This window comes from Salmo trutta, chromosome 8 (assembly GCF_901001165.1).
Source record: "Salmo trutta chromosome 8, fSalTru1.1, whole genome shotgun sequence".
NCBI classification, from domain to species: domain Eukaryota; kingdom Metazoa; phylum Chordata; class Actinopteri; order Salmoniformes; family Salmonidae; genus Salmo; species Salmo trutta.
Genome location: NC_042964.1, coordinates 46151915 through 46167755, shown reverse-complemented (window position 1 = coordinate 46167755; position 15841 = coordinate 46151915). Strand labels below are relative to the sequence as shown.

Sequence of the window (15841 nt, the reverse complement as noted above, 5' to 3'; positions counted from 1 at the left end):
CTGCAGTGTCCAAAACTTATTTCAAGCTGTCAGGCATTCCCTTGGCAGCAAGAGCCTCTCGGTGGATGCTGCAGTGTACCCAAGTGGCATTGGGAGCAACTGCTTGCATGTGCGTTACCACTCCACTGTCTCCCTGTCATGGCTTTTGTGCCACCAGTACAGATACCAACACATCTTGACCACCAAAGTCCATTTGATGTCACAAAGCTGTCCAGTACTTTAAAAATGTCCTATCCTGTTGTCCTGATTTCCAGTGGTTTGCAGAAGAGGATGTCTTCCTCAATTGACCCCCCATAAACGTAACGGACATATACCAGGAGCTGTGCCAGGCCCTCCACGTCTGTTGACTCATCCAGATGTAACGCATAGAATTCACTGTATTGTATGCGAAGCAGTAATTGTTTCAAAACATCTCCTGCCATGTTATTGTCACATTGTCTGTATAGTTATTTTGGCCTTTTCCCCCAGCATTGTCCCAGCCATATCCGCGGCAGCAGGAAGAATTAAGTCCACCACAATAGTATGGGGCTTGCCTGTCCTAGCCACTCGGTAGCTCACCATATTAGACGCTTCTAGCCCCTTCTTATTAATGGTATCTGTTGCTTTTATACACGTCTTACTATTCGAAAGTCGTCTTTATTCTCGCTCAAAAAACTATTGTGGTTTATTTTTCAAATTGGCATGTTTGTTTCTAAATGTCTGCGCAAGAGTGAAGGTTTCATTGAGTTGTGAGATAGTACATTTGCACATAAAACACACTGTAGCTGAGGAAAGGCACTACTCCCAATATAAGTGAAGCCCAAATCAATGTAGTTCTCATTATAATTGAGCCTCTTCAATTGTCCAATGTCCCTGTCTATTGTTTGGTGCTTTCCCGGGTAAGGGGGCAGTAGCTCTTCGGCTGCATCAGATTCACAACTGTCAGTGAGCTTGGCTAACAAACAAATGCAGAATAACTGATGCTAGCATTGGATGTGCGACTTGTGTCTTCGACAGGTGCAGTACTGCTGGTTGTAGCAGTACTACCAGTAGAGCTGGAATGTGTCTCAATGGATGCGGGCCTTACTAAATTGACTGTTTGAAATGTGAATCATATTTTTATTTGGCATATCCCGACGGCATTGCGCGTACCCCTGGGATACTGTGCTAGAGCATACGTGCCAAGACCAGAGTGGGCACATTTGCAATATAACCCCATTTTTGTCATGATAAAACCATCAGTAGAGTTGATGAGTTTAAATGTGATGTTTTATTCAGTACTGTCACCTGTGCTCCCTCTCCGGCCTCTAGGTCACCAGGCTGCTCTTTATGCCGCACACCTACATCGTTGTCAGCAAATTAGCTAAAGTATCGTCATAGTCAACATAACAAATAGAAATAACGCGTTAGTAAAGCCGCTACAATCATGCAGTAAAGTTAGTGTGCAGTTTAGCACTTACACCGGCGGGTGTAAATTGTTAAAACCAAAGGCTTACCTTGACTTGGAAGCGTTCCAGTGTTTTGGATAGTCATAGCCAGCTAGCTAACACAGCATCCCTCTATGTGCATTTGCTAGCTAAGTAAATAAAACTGAAAGTGGGAGAAATGTCACACCCTGATCTGTTTCACCTGTCTTTGTGATTGTCTCCACCCTCCTCCAGGTGTCGCCCATCTTCCCCATTATTCCCTGTGTGTTTATACCTGTGTTCTCTGTCTGTTGCCAGTTCATCTTGTTTGTTTAAGTCAACCAGCGTTTTGTGTCTCAGCTTCTGCTGTTTCCAGTCTCTCTTTTCTTGCCCTCCTGGTTTTGACCCTTGCCTGTCCTGACTCTGAGCCCACGTGCCTGACCACTCTGCCTGCCCCTGTCCCCGCCTGCCGACCTGTACCTTTGCCCCCCTCTGGATTACAGACCTCTGTCTTACCCTGAGCCATCCTGCCTCACCCTACCGTTGCCCCACCTCTGGTTCACTGACCCCTACCTGCCTTGACCTGTCTATTGCCTGCCCCTGGTGGAATATTAAACGATTGTAATTCGACGTGATCTGCATCTGGGTCGTACCTCCATACCTGATAGAAAATTACAAAATCTATCTCGCTTCTCCTTCATTTTGGAAGATATTAATTTGTTCAAAACTGTTCAACTATTGTCTTTCTCTTTGAGTCAACTGCCCACCACATGTTATGCACCGCAGTGCTAGCTAGCTGTAGCTTATGCTTTCAGTATTAAATTCATTATCTGATCCTTTGATTGGGTGGACAAAATGTTAGTTCTTGCTGCAGAAGCTCTGATAGGTTGGAGGACGACCTCTGGAAGTTGTCATAATTACTGTGTAAGTCTATGGAAGGGGGTGAGAACCATGAGCCTCCTAGGTTTTGTATTGAATTAAATGTACCCAGAGGAAGGAAGCTAGCTGTCCTCTGGCTACACCATGGTGCTACCCTACAGAGTGCTGTTGAGGCTACTTCATTGCAAAACAGTGTTTTAATCAATTATTTGGTGACGTGAATATATTTATTATAGTTTTATCTAAAAAGCATAACATTTTAAATGTTTTACAACTTTTATTTTTATGAAATTCACTGAGGAGGATGGTCCTCCCCTTCCTCCTCTGAGCCTTCACTGATGGAAACCTAGCTATAGATATCAAATAATTTCATGGTTTGTATAAACATTATTTTAAATGGTCAAATGTTTTTTTTCTGTCCTGATTTCTTTCCACACATCACAAGACTTATTTAAACATAATAAACCCCCAATCCCTGCTTCCCCCAAAACACATGAGAATATTGGATTATATATTGTGCATTATACTTCTGCTAACATGTCTATTATATTCTATTGAGTTTATTAAATTATTGTTGCATTGTCCAGAAGGAACCTGCAAGTAAGCATTTCGTTGGACATACACACTACCAGTCAAAAGTTTTAGAACACCTACTCATTCAAGGGTTTTTCTTTATTTTTACTATTTTCTACATTGTAGAATAATAGTGAAGACATCAAAACTATGAAATAGCACATATGGAATCATGTAGTAACCAAAAATGTTTTAAACAAATCAAAATATATTTGAGATTCTTCAAATAGCCACCCCTTGCCTTGACAGCTTTGCACACGCTTGGCATTCTCTCAACCAGCGTCACCTGGAATGCTTTTCCAACAGTCTTGAAGGAATTCCCACATACGCTGAGCACTTGTTGGCTGCTTTTCACTCTGCGGTCTGACTCATCCCAAACCATCTCAATTTGGTTGAGGTCGGGGGATTGTGGAGGCCAGGTCATCTGATGCAGCATTCCATCACTTTCCTTGGTAAAATAGCCCTTACACAGCCTGGAGGTGTGTTGGGTCAGACTGGTCTCATAGACGTAACATAGTAAACATAAATCCGGGACCCTCAAATTAGTATGATATGTCATGTTTGGTATGGTTACATAAGATAGGACACTTAAGCCAAGAACAAAAGGAGGGTGGTTGGTTGGGTGTATAATGTGAACATCTAGCAACCCAAAGGCTGTGTTTATCTCATCACAGACAACTTAACATTTTTGTTATTTAGCAACTTTGCAACTACTTACTATTTTTAGCTACTTTGTAACTCCTTCGTTTGTTAACTAACCCTTCTAATACTTTTAGCTAACCCTTCCCCTTTAACCTAACGGTTGTCGTCGGGAATAGAGGACCAACACGCAGCAGGAAGGTGGATGCTCATCTTGCATTTATTTTTAAATAAAGAGAACACCAAAATAACAAAAACAAAGAACTCACGAACAACAAAACAGTCTTGTCCTCGCGCTAGCTTGCGACTCAACGTCTTACAGGAACGCGCTCACCGGGACAAGCACACGCACTGTCGTGGATGCAAGGTCCGATCACTTCTGACACCAATGTAATGGAACAGCAAGGAGCAGGTTTCGAACCCTCGACCTTCAAGCCCGAAGTCCGGCGCGCTATCGACTGTGCCATAAAAGCATGCTCAAGCGGCAGAGTCGATTTCCGCGCTTATAAACCCAGGGTCGTTACAATATCATACTAAATAGAGTGTCTTGGATTTATGTACAGAAAAATATGAAATTCTCTGAGACAAGTAATAAAACTTTTAACTTGTTAATTGATTGATTAAATTGATTGATTGGCCAGAGATTCTGATTATTAGCAAGCTGGACAGTCAAGGATCTGAATGAATGTAGATCTATTGACTGTACACGGTGATTATTAGTGAGCTGGACATATAGCCGAAGGAAAGTAGGGGGTCTGAAGCTTCCTCTGAAAAATTGGAAGAAAAAAAATATGACAAGAAAAAAACGAGTGCACTGGGCCTTTACTAGTCCTGTATTAGGTGACCGATATAGCCAGCTGTAGTGCAGCCCCCCCCAAAAAAACAAAATGTCAGCAGCTATGGCTGGACATTCAAGAAATGGTGTGAATATAGGTCCATTATAATTTCTACAGTTTCAATTTGGTTTTAGTCATTTTAAAGTATATTCAGTTCGTTTCTCCCCCCCCCCACCATGATTAAAAATAATAAAAAAATGCTTTGCGGGCAAATATGTTGTATGTTTGACACTCCTGTTCTACGATTACGTGGAATGGGAAGTATGACAAGACAGATTTAGGTAAAGGTATTTTTGCCTTACAGTAAATAATTCCCCCAATGGAACAAAGATGCATAGCCTCTCTCTGTAGATAAACAAATTCAGATTTGTTGAGCAGCTTTGGTTCATACAAGGTCACATTTGATTTGCATTGGGTGAATAGACCACATAACATTGTACTATTTTTGAATGTCAAGAGCTCCGGGCATCCACGATAACGTTATGAACGGTACCAGGGTAATACTATGCTGACGTGTATAACCTCCACATGCACCGGAAGATCTTATTTCACTCTGATTACGCGTCCAAGGATTAGCCCCATCTGCCCCATTCATTTCTAATCCTGTACCCGGAAAAGTAACTCTTTGACGTGTATGCATGGTACCGTGTGTTTCCGGTATAGCGTGTGTTCACAGTTATCCAGCCTTTTCCTCTTGGGTTTTAATAGAACAGTCACTTTGGACTCCCGGCTCCTTACCTGTTTCCCCCTAAACGGCGTATCTAACTTTGTGGACATGGCATCATCAGTTTCGGCACAGGCTCAGGCGAATCCTGCTCCGGTTGCGGCGCTCCAGAGAGGAATAGTCAAGATGGTAGGAACATATGGATGAAGAGTGTGTGACAAGGGATGATGCTAACAGCTTGTTAGCTTTCGATTAACGAGCTAGCTACGATAGCCAACTTGTGGGGGATTCAACTTCTCATTGTCGTGGGATTTTTCTTGTTAGAAAAGTACTATTCAATGTCGTGTTCAATGACAATGTTGGCTAGCTAACACCGTTAGCTAACTAGCACCACGAATTGACTCAATTCCGCAGCAGTTTATGATTAGCAACGTACATTGAGGAGTTGACAAGGTTTGTTTGTGTAAAAGGTGCTAACTAACGTTACTGTAGTAAACATTGCATTGCGCAATGAAACCATTTTTGAGACAAACAAGAGGGAGTTGGTTGTCCTACAGAAGTGCTTGAATGAGGTGTTTAGGAAAATACCCTGACGTTAGTTCAAACACTCGCAAAAGAGGTTTCTATCTGGAGCCAGGTGAAGTTGCAACAAGACAACTTTTTTTGCACATGAATTGTTGGCAGGTGTGGAAGCATGACCCCCGTCCTAGCAAAATTGCTTGGTTGACCTCGGCTATGTGGTTCATGTAGCTAGGTACTGTAGTCAGATAGACCAGCACTAACATAGCTAACTAGCTAGGAGTGTTCAAAGTTCGTGTCCTGATGAGCGCGTGCAGCTGTGCCGTGGCTAAACAACTCTGATTTATGGTTCTGGATTGGAAGCTAAGTTAGCTAGCAAGCAGTATTTTGATTCCAATCTCCAGACAACATCCAAATGGTTAGCTAGTGTACTATCATAGCTAGCTAGCTTTCACGCTCGAGTATGTCCATCAACTCGAACAATTGACACAATCAAAATAATATATTTTAGTTTGAGACGAATTAGTTAACTATTTCCAAAAAGTGTGGCAAAAATATCAAACGAACGGGTGAACCATTTTGCCTTCAGTGTAGTTTGGTCAGCAAGTCCTGCTGCTCAGAAGCGACCACGAGAAACTGACACGTATTCCTCGCCCCCCTTAAACTCCCTCGGTAGTGGAAGCAAGCAGCAGCAGTTGTAGTAGTATCTATAGCTACAGTGGCCCAAAGTAACCCCCAATGATTTAGCATGCACAGTCTCATTCTACATCTAAGCGATTTCTAGAGGCTAGTACTCGACTTGCTAAATCATTTGGGGTTACTTTGAGCCTTGCATTTAGTCACATTCCCGATTTTTGGCAATTACTCATTTTACTTCCTCTCACGGTGGGCGAGTCTATACCGTTTCCAGCTTGTATTCGAGGTGATACATGTTTTGTGCGTCTGTCATTTCCTGAAAAGCATTTTCAGTGATCAGATTCAGATTCAGACCACAGTTTATCTAATCTAGTGTGATATGTATAGGCTAGCTACAGCAGATATGGCTATCATACAACACTCTGACAATTCAGAGCTCTAGGATTCTTCTCCCACCCACTGTGGTTACTGACTGAAAGATCTGTTTTTTTGAGTATACAGTAATTATAGACTGCCTACATGTCCCCCATAGACGTATGTTTCCTCTGGAAAGGGTAAACAAGTGAGTGGTCACCTTGGGAATAAGGGAAGTGTGTGGTATGAGACAGTAGTTACAGTAAGGGATAGATTGATATTTACAGAATGGTTGGTTACCTGGAGGAAAATGGGGGAGGGTCATGCTTTTTCAATTTCAGTCAAGTGGAGGGTTTAGTAAAAAAAAAAAATACAGAAATCTAGTCCAGGGGAGGGTCATGTAATAGATGAAATATCAATAGTTCTCGGTGTTGTAGTATTAGTTGCTTATTAGGCTATATATTGATGTGTGCCCTATGTCGCCCCTCATCTCTGATTTTTCCCAAAATGCACCATCTTGTGTGCAGACTAACCTATAGATTATTTTCTGCTCAGTTTGAGTGTGAAGATGAGGACCGGAGGTCAACTTTGATAGCTTGCTACTACTATAATTGATTTAGTTAAAAACAATCTGTTTCTTGCCCATTATGTATTTGTCAGTTATTGACCTTACAATAAGACAGATTCAAGTAACTTTCGTTGTGGTGCTAAAACTTGAAGTTGCAGCTGTGGAAATGGACAGCTCATGGTGCTGAAAATGGGAAAATTCGAGTAGGCATAATTTGTTTCAATCGTCTTCATTTTAATTAGACTTTACGAACAACGAGGGCTTTGTATTGTAGCCTATTTCTTCCCATTTAAGAAATAAGAGGTAGTCGTACCTGTTTGACAGATGAAATTAGGCAATTGCTCCAACCACCATGCACTCTTTAAATAACCTACCTCTGTGTCAGTGAAGGGCTGTTAAGTTGAAATCTAGAATTGAGGGGGTATGTGAGGGTATGCCATAGGCCTAACTTTTATTAAAGACAATGGGGAAAAAGTACAGGCCTACCCCTTGTTAGCTTAATTTAAGAAAATACAACTAATCTCATGATATAAAGTGATGTATAAGAGCGCTTTGATCCACAATGCTTTATGCTCGAAATGAGCTGTAAAACACCCGGGAAAGATGTGATGGCGATGCATATGGGGATATAATTGTTTTGTTGCTTTGACATTTCGAGACTGAGCTACAACCTATAGCCGAGAAGAAGGAAAAAATGGACTTTGTTTGGGAAGTACCATAATTTCCGGACTATAAGCTGCAACTTTTTTCCCACACTTTGAACCTCGCGGCTTAAATAATGACGCGGCTAATATATGGATTTTTCCCGCTTTCAAAAAAATAAAAAAATAAAAACACATTCTGTGACGTGCTCAGTTTTTTGGCGGCATGAAGCTTTCATTAGACCAATGAAATTGCCGAACGGGTTAAGGTCAAACAACTTTTTTGTTTACTGTTTAGATTAAATCGAGCGCTCTCAAACTTCCCATCATTCTGATTACGGTAGTCATTTTGTCACCCTGATTCCTGGGGGCACAACAAAGTACTTGCAGCCACTCGACATCAGTGTAAATCGTGCATTTAAGGTGGCGCTCCGTGTTCAGTGGGAGGCTTGGATGACAAGCGGGGAGAAATCCTTCACTATAACGGGCCGCATGCGAAGAGCAACTTATGGTCAACTCTGCCAGTGGGTCCTGACAGCATGGAGCATTGTCAAAAAATCCACTATCATCAACGGGTTTCGAAAGGCTGGACGCTGCGTGTTGAAGAGGGCTCCGCGGGGGATTTGCCTCCGGATGAAAGTGACGAGAGCGACAATGAAAACAATCCAATATCGGATGAAGCAATTCTGAGGCTATTCAACTCCGACACCGAAGGAGATGGTTTCAATGCACAGGAGAAGGAAGATGGTGACCAATGACTTTCTTGGTAGGCTACTGTTTACGGCTTATTTTTTGTTACAAGCCGTGTTTCGTTAAAGCCTATTTATTTTTGTTACAAGCCGTTTTTCGTTAAAGCCTGTGTAAAGTTCATTTGTTTCAATGTACCGGTAGGCACCTGCGGCTTATAGACATGTGCGGCTTATTTATGTTCAAAATAATATATATTTTTTAATTCAGTGGGTGCGGCTTATATTCAGGTGCGCTTAATCGTCCGGAAATTACGGTAATCAAATTCTGTCACTATCAACTGATTTAAGCTATTCACTTTCTGTACAATAGAAGATGTTTAAACCCAGACAGCTTTCAGGGAAACACTTGTGACCTTCTCTCACTGAGTTAAGCCATGGAAGAAAAGTAGCCAGCAGTTAAAGTTGACATTTTTTGCGTTGGTAGGCCTACTCTGTCTGGGGTGGAAAGGTAGGTTTAACTTTTGAAAGTACCATACTCAGATTCCTAATGACGTCTCAGATTTTATTTGCAAACAGGGACAGTTTAGTTGCAAACAAGACGCATGAATTTGGCATTGGAGAAATATGATAGAATTTATCAAATTAACACATCGGCCTATCGCTCTGTCTGTCCTTTATCTGTCATTTGTCGTATTCAAAAAATATTCAGCAAATATGTAGAATTCCATGGAAGGTTTATAAGGCTGATAGTCATGCAATGCTTTTACTATTAAGGAGATCTTTCTACCTTCACTCTTGTCCACAGTGGTCTGCGAACCCACAACCTTCTGGCCTGAGCTATCAAAATTCCTGTGTTGCCATGTAATGCTTACAGGACAAAGAACAGTTTCTAAAACTGCATATCTAAGGCTCTGGTCTGTCCAAGAAATGAGGGTAAATGATAGACACGTTCTCTGCTATCCACTTTGCTTTAATTATTATTTTGGGTATAAGGGAGGGTCACTTGTTTTTTTCCCCCAAGCGTTCTAGGAGGGTTTAGGTCAAATATGGGTCTCCCGAGTGTCGCAGCGGTCTAAGGCACTGCATCTTATTGGAAGAGGTGTCACAACACTCCCTGGTTCAAATCCAGGCTGTATCACATCTGGCCGTGATTGGGAGTCACATAGGGCAGCACACAATTGGCCCAGCATCATCCGGGTTTTGCCGGAGTAGGTCGTCATTGTTAAATAAGAATTTATTCTTAACTGACTTGCCTTGTTAAATAAAGGTTTAAATTAAAATAACTCCCTAAAGAGTTATTTTTAGAGGAGATGATTTGTTGTGCAGCATTTGGCTGGGTCAGATGGAAGAGCACAGAGAACAGTAGTCTGGGTGTTGAGGGATCTTCCCTGAACACTTGGCTCTTTGTCACAAATGGCTAACAGACTCAGTCCCACTAGTCTTGGTGTACCTTTGTCTCCTGTTCTTCACTCCTTTCCTTCAAGACCACAAACCTGAGCAGAACAGAGATATTAGCCTATTTCCACTTATCCAACCATTTCAAATTTGTGTCTGGGAGGAAAGGAGACGAGGAGGCAAGCCAAAGCCACTGTGTAGATCGGAACAGAGTCCTTGAGCAAACAGTAGGGGTGTATTCATTCAGAGGAGGACGAGCTATAGGAGGACGGGCTCATTATAATGGCTGGAATGGAATCAATGGCACATTGTTTCCATGTGTTTGGTACCATTCCATTGAATCCATTTCAGCCATTGCAATGAGCCTGTTCTCCTGTAGTTCCTCCCACCAGCCTCCTCTGCATTCATTATTTGGATTCTGTTGCTGGTGATGAATCACTACTGGAGCTTAGGCCCCTTTCCGTTCCTCCTGTTCTGTCTAGTGATGTTCTGAGGAATGAGTCACACTTCAGTGGGGAAAATCTTTCTAGATCCCAATACTTCATCGTCTGGGGTGTATTAATTCAGCTGATTTTGTGTTTCTTAAACGGAAGCAAGCGAACCGGGAGGGACCTATCTGAATTGGGCTGATATAAACTCTTGTTTTGCTCTGTTTGCATCCGTTTGGTTCTAAAACGGTTTCTGTAATGAATACACCTCTGACGCTGGTCTGACAGTACTTCTCACTACAGGAAAGGCACTTTGTTTTTGATTGGGTCAAACCCTGTCTGAACTGAACACTCAACACCAACCTACCTCTAGACCTATTCACTGTCACGGCTGTTAGGCCTATACTAAGCCTGGCTCAACTAAAACTATTACTACTATTACCACCTCTACTACTATAACTACTGCCATTATTACTACTATAACTACTGCCATTATTACTACTATAACTACTGCCATTATTACTACTATAACTACTGCCATTATTACTACTATAACTACTGCCATTATTACCACTCACTACTATCACTTACTATTCCCACTCACTACCGCTATTACTATTCCCACTCACTACCGCTATTACTATTCCCACTACTGCTATTACTGTCACTGACTACCACTATCACCACTACTCTAACTACTATTTCCATTACCACTACTGCTGTTACTATTACCACTAATACTATTACCACTACTGCTACTGCTATTACTACTACTACTACTACTGCTATTACTACCACTATTACTGCCACTACTACCATTATTACTATTACTGCCACTACTACTACCATTATTACTATTACTGCCACTACTACCATTATTACTATTACCACCACTACTACTGCTATTACTGCTGCTATTATTGCTATTGCTACTGCTATTACTACTATTACCACTGCTATTACCACTACTGCTACTGCTACTGCTACTGCTACTGCTACTGCTACTGCTACTGCTACTGCTACTGCTACTGCTATTGCTACTGCTATTACCACTACTATTACCACTACTGCTATTACTACCTCTACCACTGCTGCTATTATTGCTACTGCTATTGCTACTGCTATTGCTACTGCTATTGCTACTGCTATTGCTACTGCTATTACCTCTACTACCTCTACTATACTGCTATTTCTACTACTATTACCACTACTGCTATTATTGCTACTGCTACTGCTACTGCTACTGCTACTGCTATTGCTACTGCTATTGCTACTGCTATTGCTACTGCTACTGCTATTGCTACTGCTATTACCACTACTATTACCACTACTGCTATTACTTCCTCTATTACCACTGCTGCTATTATTGCTACTGCTACTGCTACTGCTATTGCTACTGCTATTGCTACTGCTATTGCTACTGCTATTGCTACTGCTATTGCTACTGCTATTGCTACTGCTACTGCTATTGCCATTTCTATTACCACTACTATACCGCTATTGCTACCGCTATTGCTACCGCTACTGCTATTGCTACTGCTACTGCTACTGCTACTGCTATTGCTATTGCTACTGCTATTGCTACTGCTATTACCGTTACTACTACTACTACTACTACTATTTCTATTATCGCTACTGCTATTGCTACTGCTATTATCGCTACTGTTATACTGCTATTGCTACTGCTATTGCTACTGCTATTATCGCTACTGCTATTATCGCTACTGCTATTATCGCTACTGCTATTATCGCTACTGCTATTATCGCTACTGCTATTATCGCTACTGCTATTATCGCTACTGCTATTATCGCTACTGCTATTATCGCTACTGCTATTATCGCTACCGCTATTATCGCTACCGCTATTTCTACTACCACTATTACTCTTACTACTACTGCTATTATTACTTTTATCGCTACTGCTATTATTACTATTATCGCTACTGCTATTACCACTATTACTACTGCTATCACTACTGCTATCACTACTGCTATTACTACTATTACCAATATTATTATTATTATTATTATTATTATTATTATTATTATTATTATTACTACTATTTCTATTACCACTACTGCTATTACTATCACTACTGCTATTATTACTATTACCACTACTACTGCTATGCTACTGCTATTGCTACTGCTATTGCTACTGCTATTACTGCTTCTACTACTATTACTACTACTACTACTACTACTGCTATTACTAGTACCGTATTTTCCGGACTATTAAGCGCACCTGAATATAAGCCGCACCCACTGAATTTAAAAAAAAAATGATTATTTTGAACATAAATAAGCCGCACATGTCTATCAGCCGCAGGTGCCTACCGGTACATTGAAACAAATGAACTTTACACAGGCTTTAACGAAACACGGCTTGTAACAAAAATAAATAGGCTTTAACCTGTTGAGGATCTTATCCCGATCTTATCCCGGTATTGGGATTCATTGTCATGTGACCATGGCGGGGAATTCAAAACTGCAAGAGTAATCATTTCAAAAAATCAAATAATCAACTATTTTCCTCCATTTGAAAGATATATCTCCTAAATCTAACCACGCTGTCCGATTTTCAGAGGCATTACGGAGAATGCATAAAGTTAGGTTATGTGAGGAGAGTACATTGACAATAGCTGCGTGTAATGTTTAGCCAATTCAAAGAAGGGCATCAACAGACAGAAAACTAGCTAGAATTATGCACTTACCTTTGACAATCTGCATCAGATGACACTCATAGGACATTATGTTATACAATACATGCATTTTTAGTTCCATCAAGTTCATATTTATATCCAAAAACAGCATTTACAGTCGCGGTGAAATTCAGAATTTTTTTCGGCTCGAATGCACCCAGTGAATCCAGCATTACAAATCACGGAATTACTATTCGAAAACATTGGTAAATTATAATATTGTCATTCAAAGAATAATATATTATCATCTCGTAATTGCTACCGAATGGCCAGATCTCAAAATAACTTTACTGGGAAATCACATTTTGCATAAACTGGGTACTATGCTAACAACAATAAGCTATATGCTAAGCTAAGCTAAGCTATACCGTTAGCATTAGCATCATCTAATATCGATAATAACATTCTAAATATCCCCTTACCTTTGATTATCTCCATCAGAAGGCGCTGCCAGAGATCCCAGGTCCAGAACAAATGTGGTTTCTTTTGACAAAGTTCATAATTTATGTCCAAATAGTTAGCGTTCAGTAGGCTCCCACAAAATGAGGTGGGCAGTGTAAAGTCACGTCGAAAAGCTAAAGAAAACCTAGTAAATAATCTATTTACGTTTGTTTAAACATGTCAAACGTTGTTTAGCACTAATCTTTTGTTCCATTTTTAACGTGAAACATCAGTAAACATCAGTAATATTTTCACACAACCTATCAAGTGTCTAGAATAAACGATAATGACAAAGGCACTCTTCTCAGATTCATGCGCAGGCGCAAAAAATGAAGTGATGACGTGTCAACTTGTAAGCTTTCTAATTCGGTCTGTATTCATGACAGATGCTTCCAACAACTTTCTAAAGATCGTTGACATCTAGTGGAAGCAGTAGGAGTTGCGAACTGAATCCTTTCTCACTGTGGTATCTTTAAAACAATGACACTAAATAGTACAGTCACAAAATTCTCATTTTTTTTAATCTATTTTTCACAGGTTTTTGCCTGCAATATGAGTTTTGTTATACTTACAGACACCATTCAAACTGTTTTAGAAAATTCAGAGTTTTCTATCCGAATGTGTTAATAATATGCATATCCTAGCTTCTGAGTTGGTGTAGGAGGCAGTTAAAAATGGGCACATATTTCTTTCAAAATTCTCAATACTGCCCCCGTGGCCCGTAGAGGTTAACGAAACACGGCTTGTAACAAAAAATAAAAAATTAGCAGTTAGCGTTAGTTGTCTTTTTGCACTGAGTCAATTCCTCACGCTGCTGTTTCCAACGTCTTATCATCGACTCATTAAGACCAAGCTCCCGTGCAGCAGCTCTATTTCCTTTTCCAACAGCCAGATCAATCGCCTTCAACTTGAAAGCTGCATCATATGCATTTCTCCGTGTCTTTGCCATGATGAGGGTGAGAAAATGACTACCGTAATCAGAATGATGGGAAGTTTGAGAGCGCTCGGATTAATCTAAACAGTAAACAAAAAAGTTGTTTGACCTTAACCCGTTCGGCAATTTCATTGGTCTAATGAAAGCTTCATGCCGGCAAAAAACATATCAGCCCATTAACATTCTCCGATTAGCTTATAGACATTCTAATAATTGTTGTGCCTGGTCTTACCTACCACTGCTACAATGCAAATAACCCTGGTCTTTCCCCTAATAGCCTAATGCTAATATTTACTGTGACGTTCCTCTCTTCCAGGTCTTGTCAGGATGTGCAATAATCGTGCGGGGCCAGCCACGGGGAGGCCCGCCCCCGGAGCGTCAGATCAACCTGAGCAACATCCGTACCGGAGCGCTAGCTCGCCGCGCCCCCCAGAGCCAGCCCGACCAAAAGGACACCCCTGACGAGGTGAGTTGAAGCACTTCAACCAATCACTGACATTGGGCTGGTCCATTCATGAAGAAGAGTGAGGGGGGGTAGACGTTGTATTGAGATTCATAAGGGAAAAAATGAATTTCAGGTGGCTGCATGGAGACGATGCTTTCACTTTCGAGAGCAGCATAATTAGGGTGGAGTGTTATCTCGGGGGTTGTCTAAGAAAAGTGTTGGGTGTTCTTCGATCAGGTTCCACCTGCAGTGACAGTTAGGTAATCGCTGATATATGATACTTGTTGTCTAGTAAAGCATATATAGTCCATTCAGAAATTATCGACCCCTTCCCTTTTTCCACATTTTGTTATGTTCTAAATTAGATTAAATAAAAATAAATCCTCATCCATCTACACACAATACCCCATAATGACAAATTAAATAAAGTTTTCTAGAAATGTTTGCAAATGTATCAAACTGAAATTCCTTATTTACATACCGGTAAGTGTTCAGACCCTTGGCTCTGAAACTCGAAATTGAGCTCCTGTGCATCCTGTCTCCATTGATCATCCTTGATGTTTCTACAACTTGGTTGGAGTCCGCCTGTGGTAAATTCAATTGATTTGACATGATTTCGAAAGGCACACACACCTATCTATATAAGGTTCCACAGTTGACAGTGCATGTAAGTGCAAAAACCAATCAATGATGTCGAAGGAATTGTCCATAGAGCTCCGAGACTGGATTGTGTTGAGGCACAGATCTGGGAAGGGTTCCAAAAAATTTCTGCAACATTGAAGGTCCCCAAGAACACAGTGGACTCCATTATTCTTAAATAGAAGTTTGGGACCACCGAGATTCTTACTAAAGCTGCAAAATGAGCAATCGGGGGAGGAGGACCTTGGTCAAAGAGTTGACCAAGAACCTAATGGTCACTTTGACAGAGCTCCAGAGTTCCTCTGTGGAGATGAGAGAACCTTCCAGAAGGACAACCATCTCTGCAGCACTCCACCAATCAGACATTTTATGTTAAGAGTGGCTAGATGGAAGCCACTCCTCAGTAAAAGGCACATGACATCTTGCTTGGAGTTTGCTAAAAGGCACCTAAAGGATCTTTCAGACCATGAGAAA

General features: G+C 41.0%; 1 protein-coding gene across 1 annotated transcript in view; it reads left to right on the top strand.

Annotated features, from left to right (window-relative positions):
- The first annotated feature begins 4920 nt into the window (after nucleotides 1-4920).
- The window catches only part of LOC115199103 (staphylococcal nuclease domain-containing protein 1), a 351451-nt gene continuing 340530 nt past the window's right edge, over nucleotides 4921-15841 (top strand). The window contains exons 1-2 of the mRNA XM_029761673.1: nucleotides 4921-5165; nucleotides 14600-14749. Of these exons, the coding sequence (XP_029617533.1) occupies nucleotides 4947-5165; nucleotides 14600-14749 (369 nt within the window). The 5' untranslated portion in view covers nucleotides 4921-4946. The remainder of the gene's footprint in view (nucleotides 5166-14599; nucleotides 14750-15841) is intronic.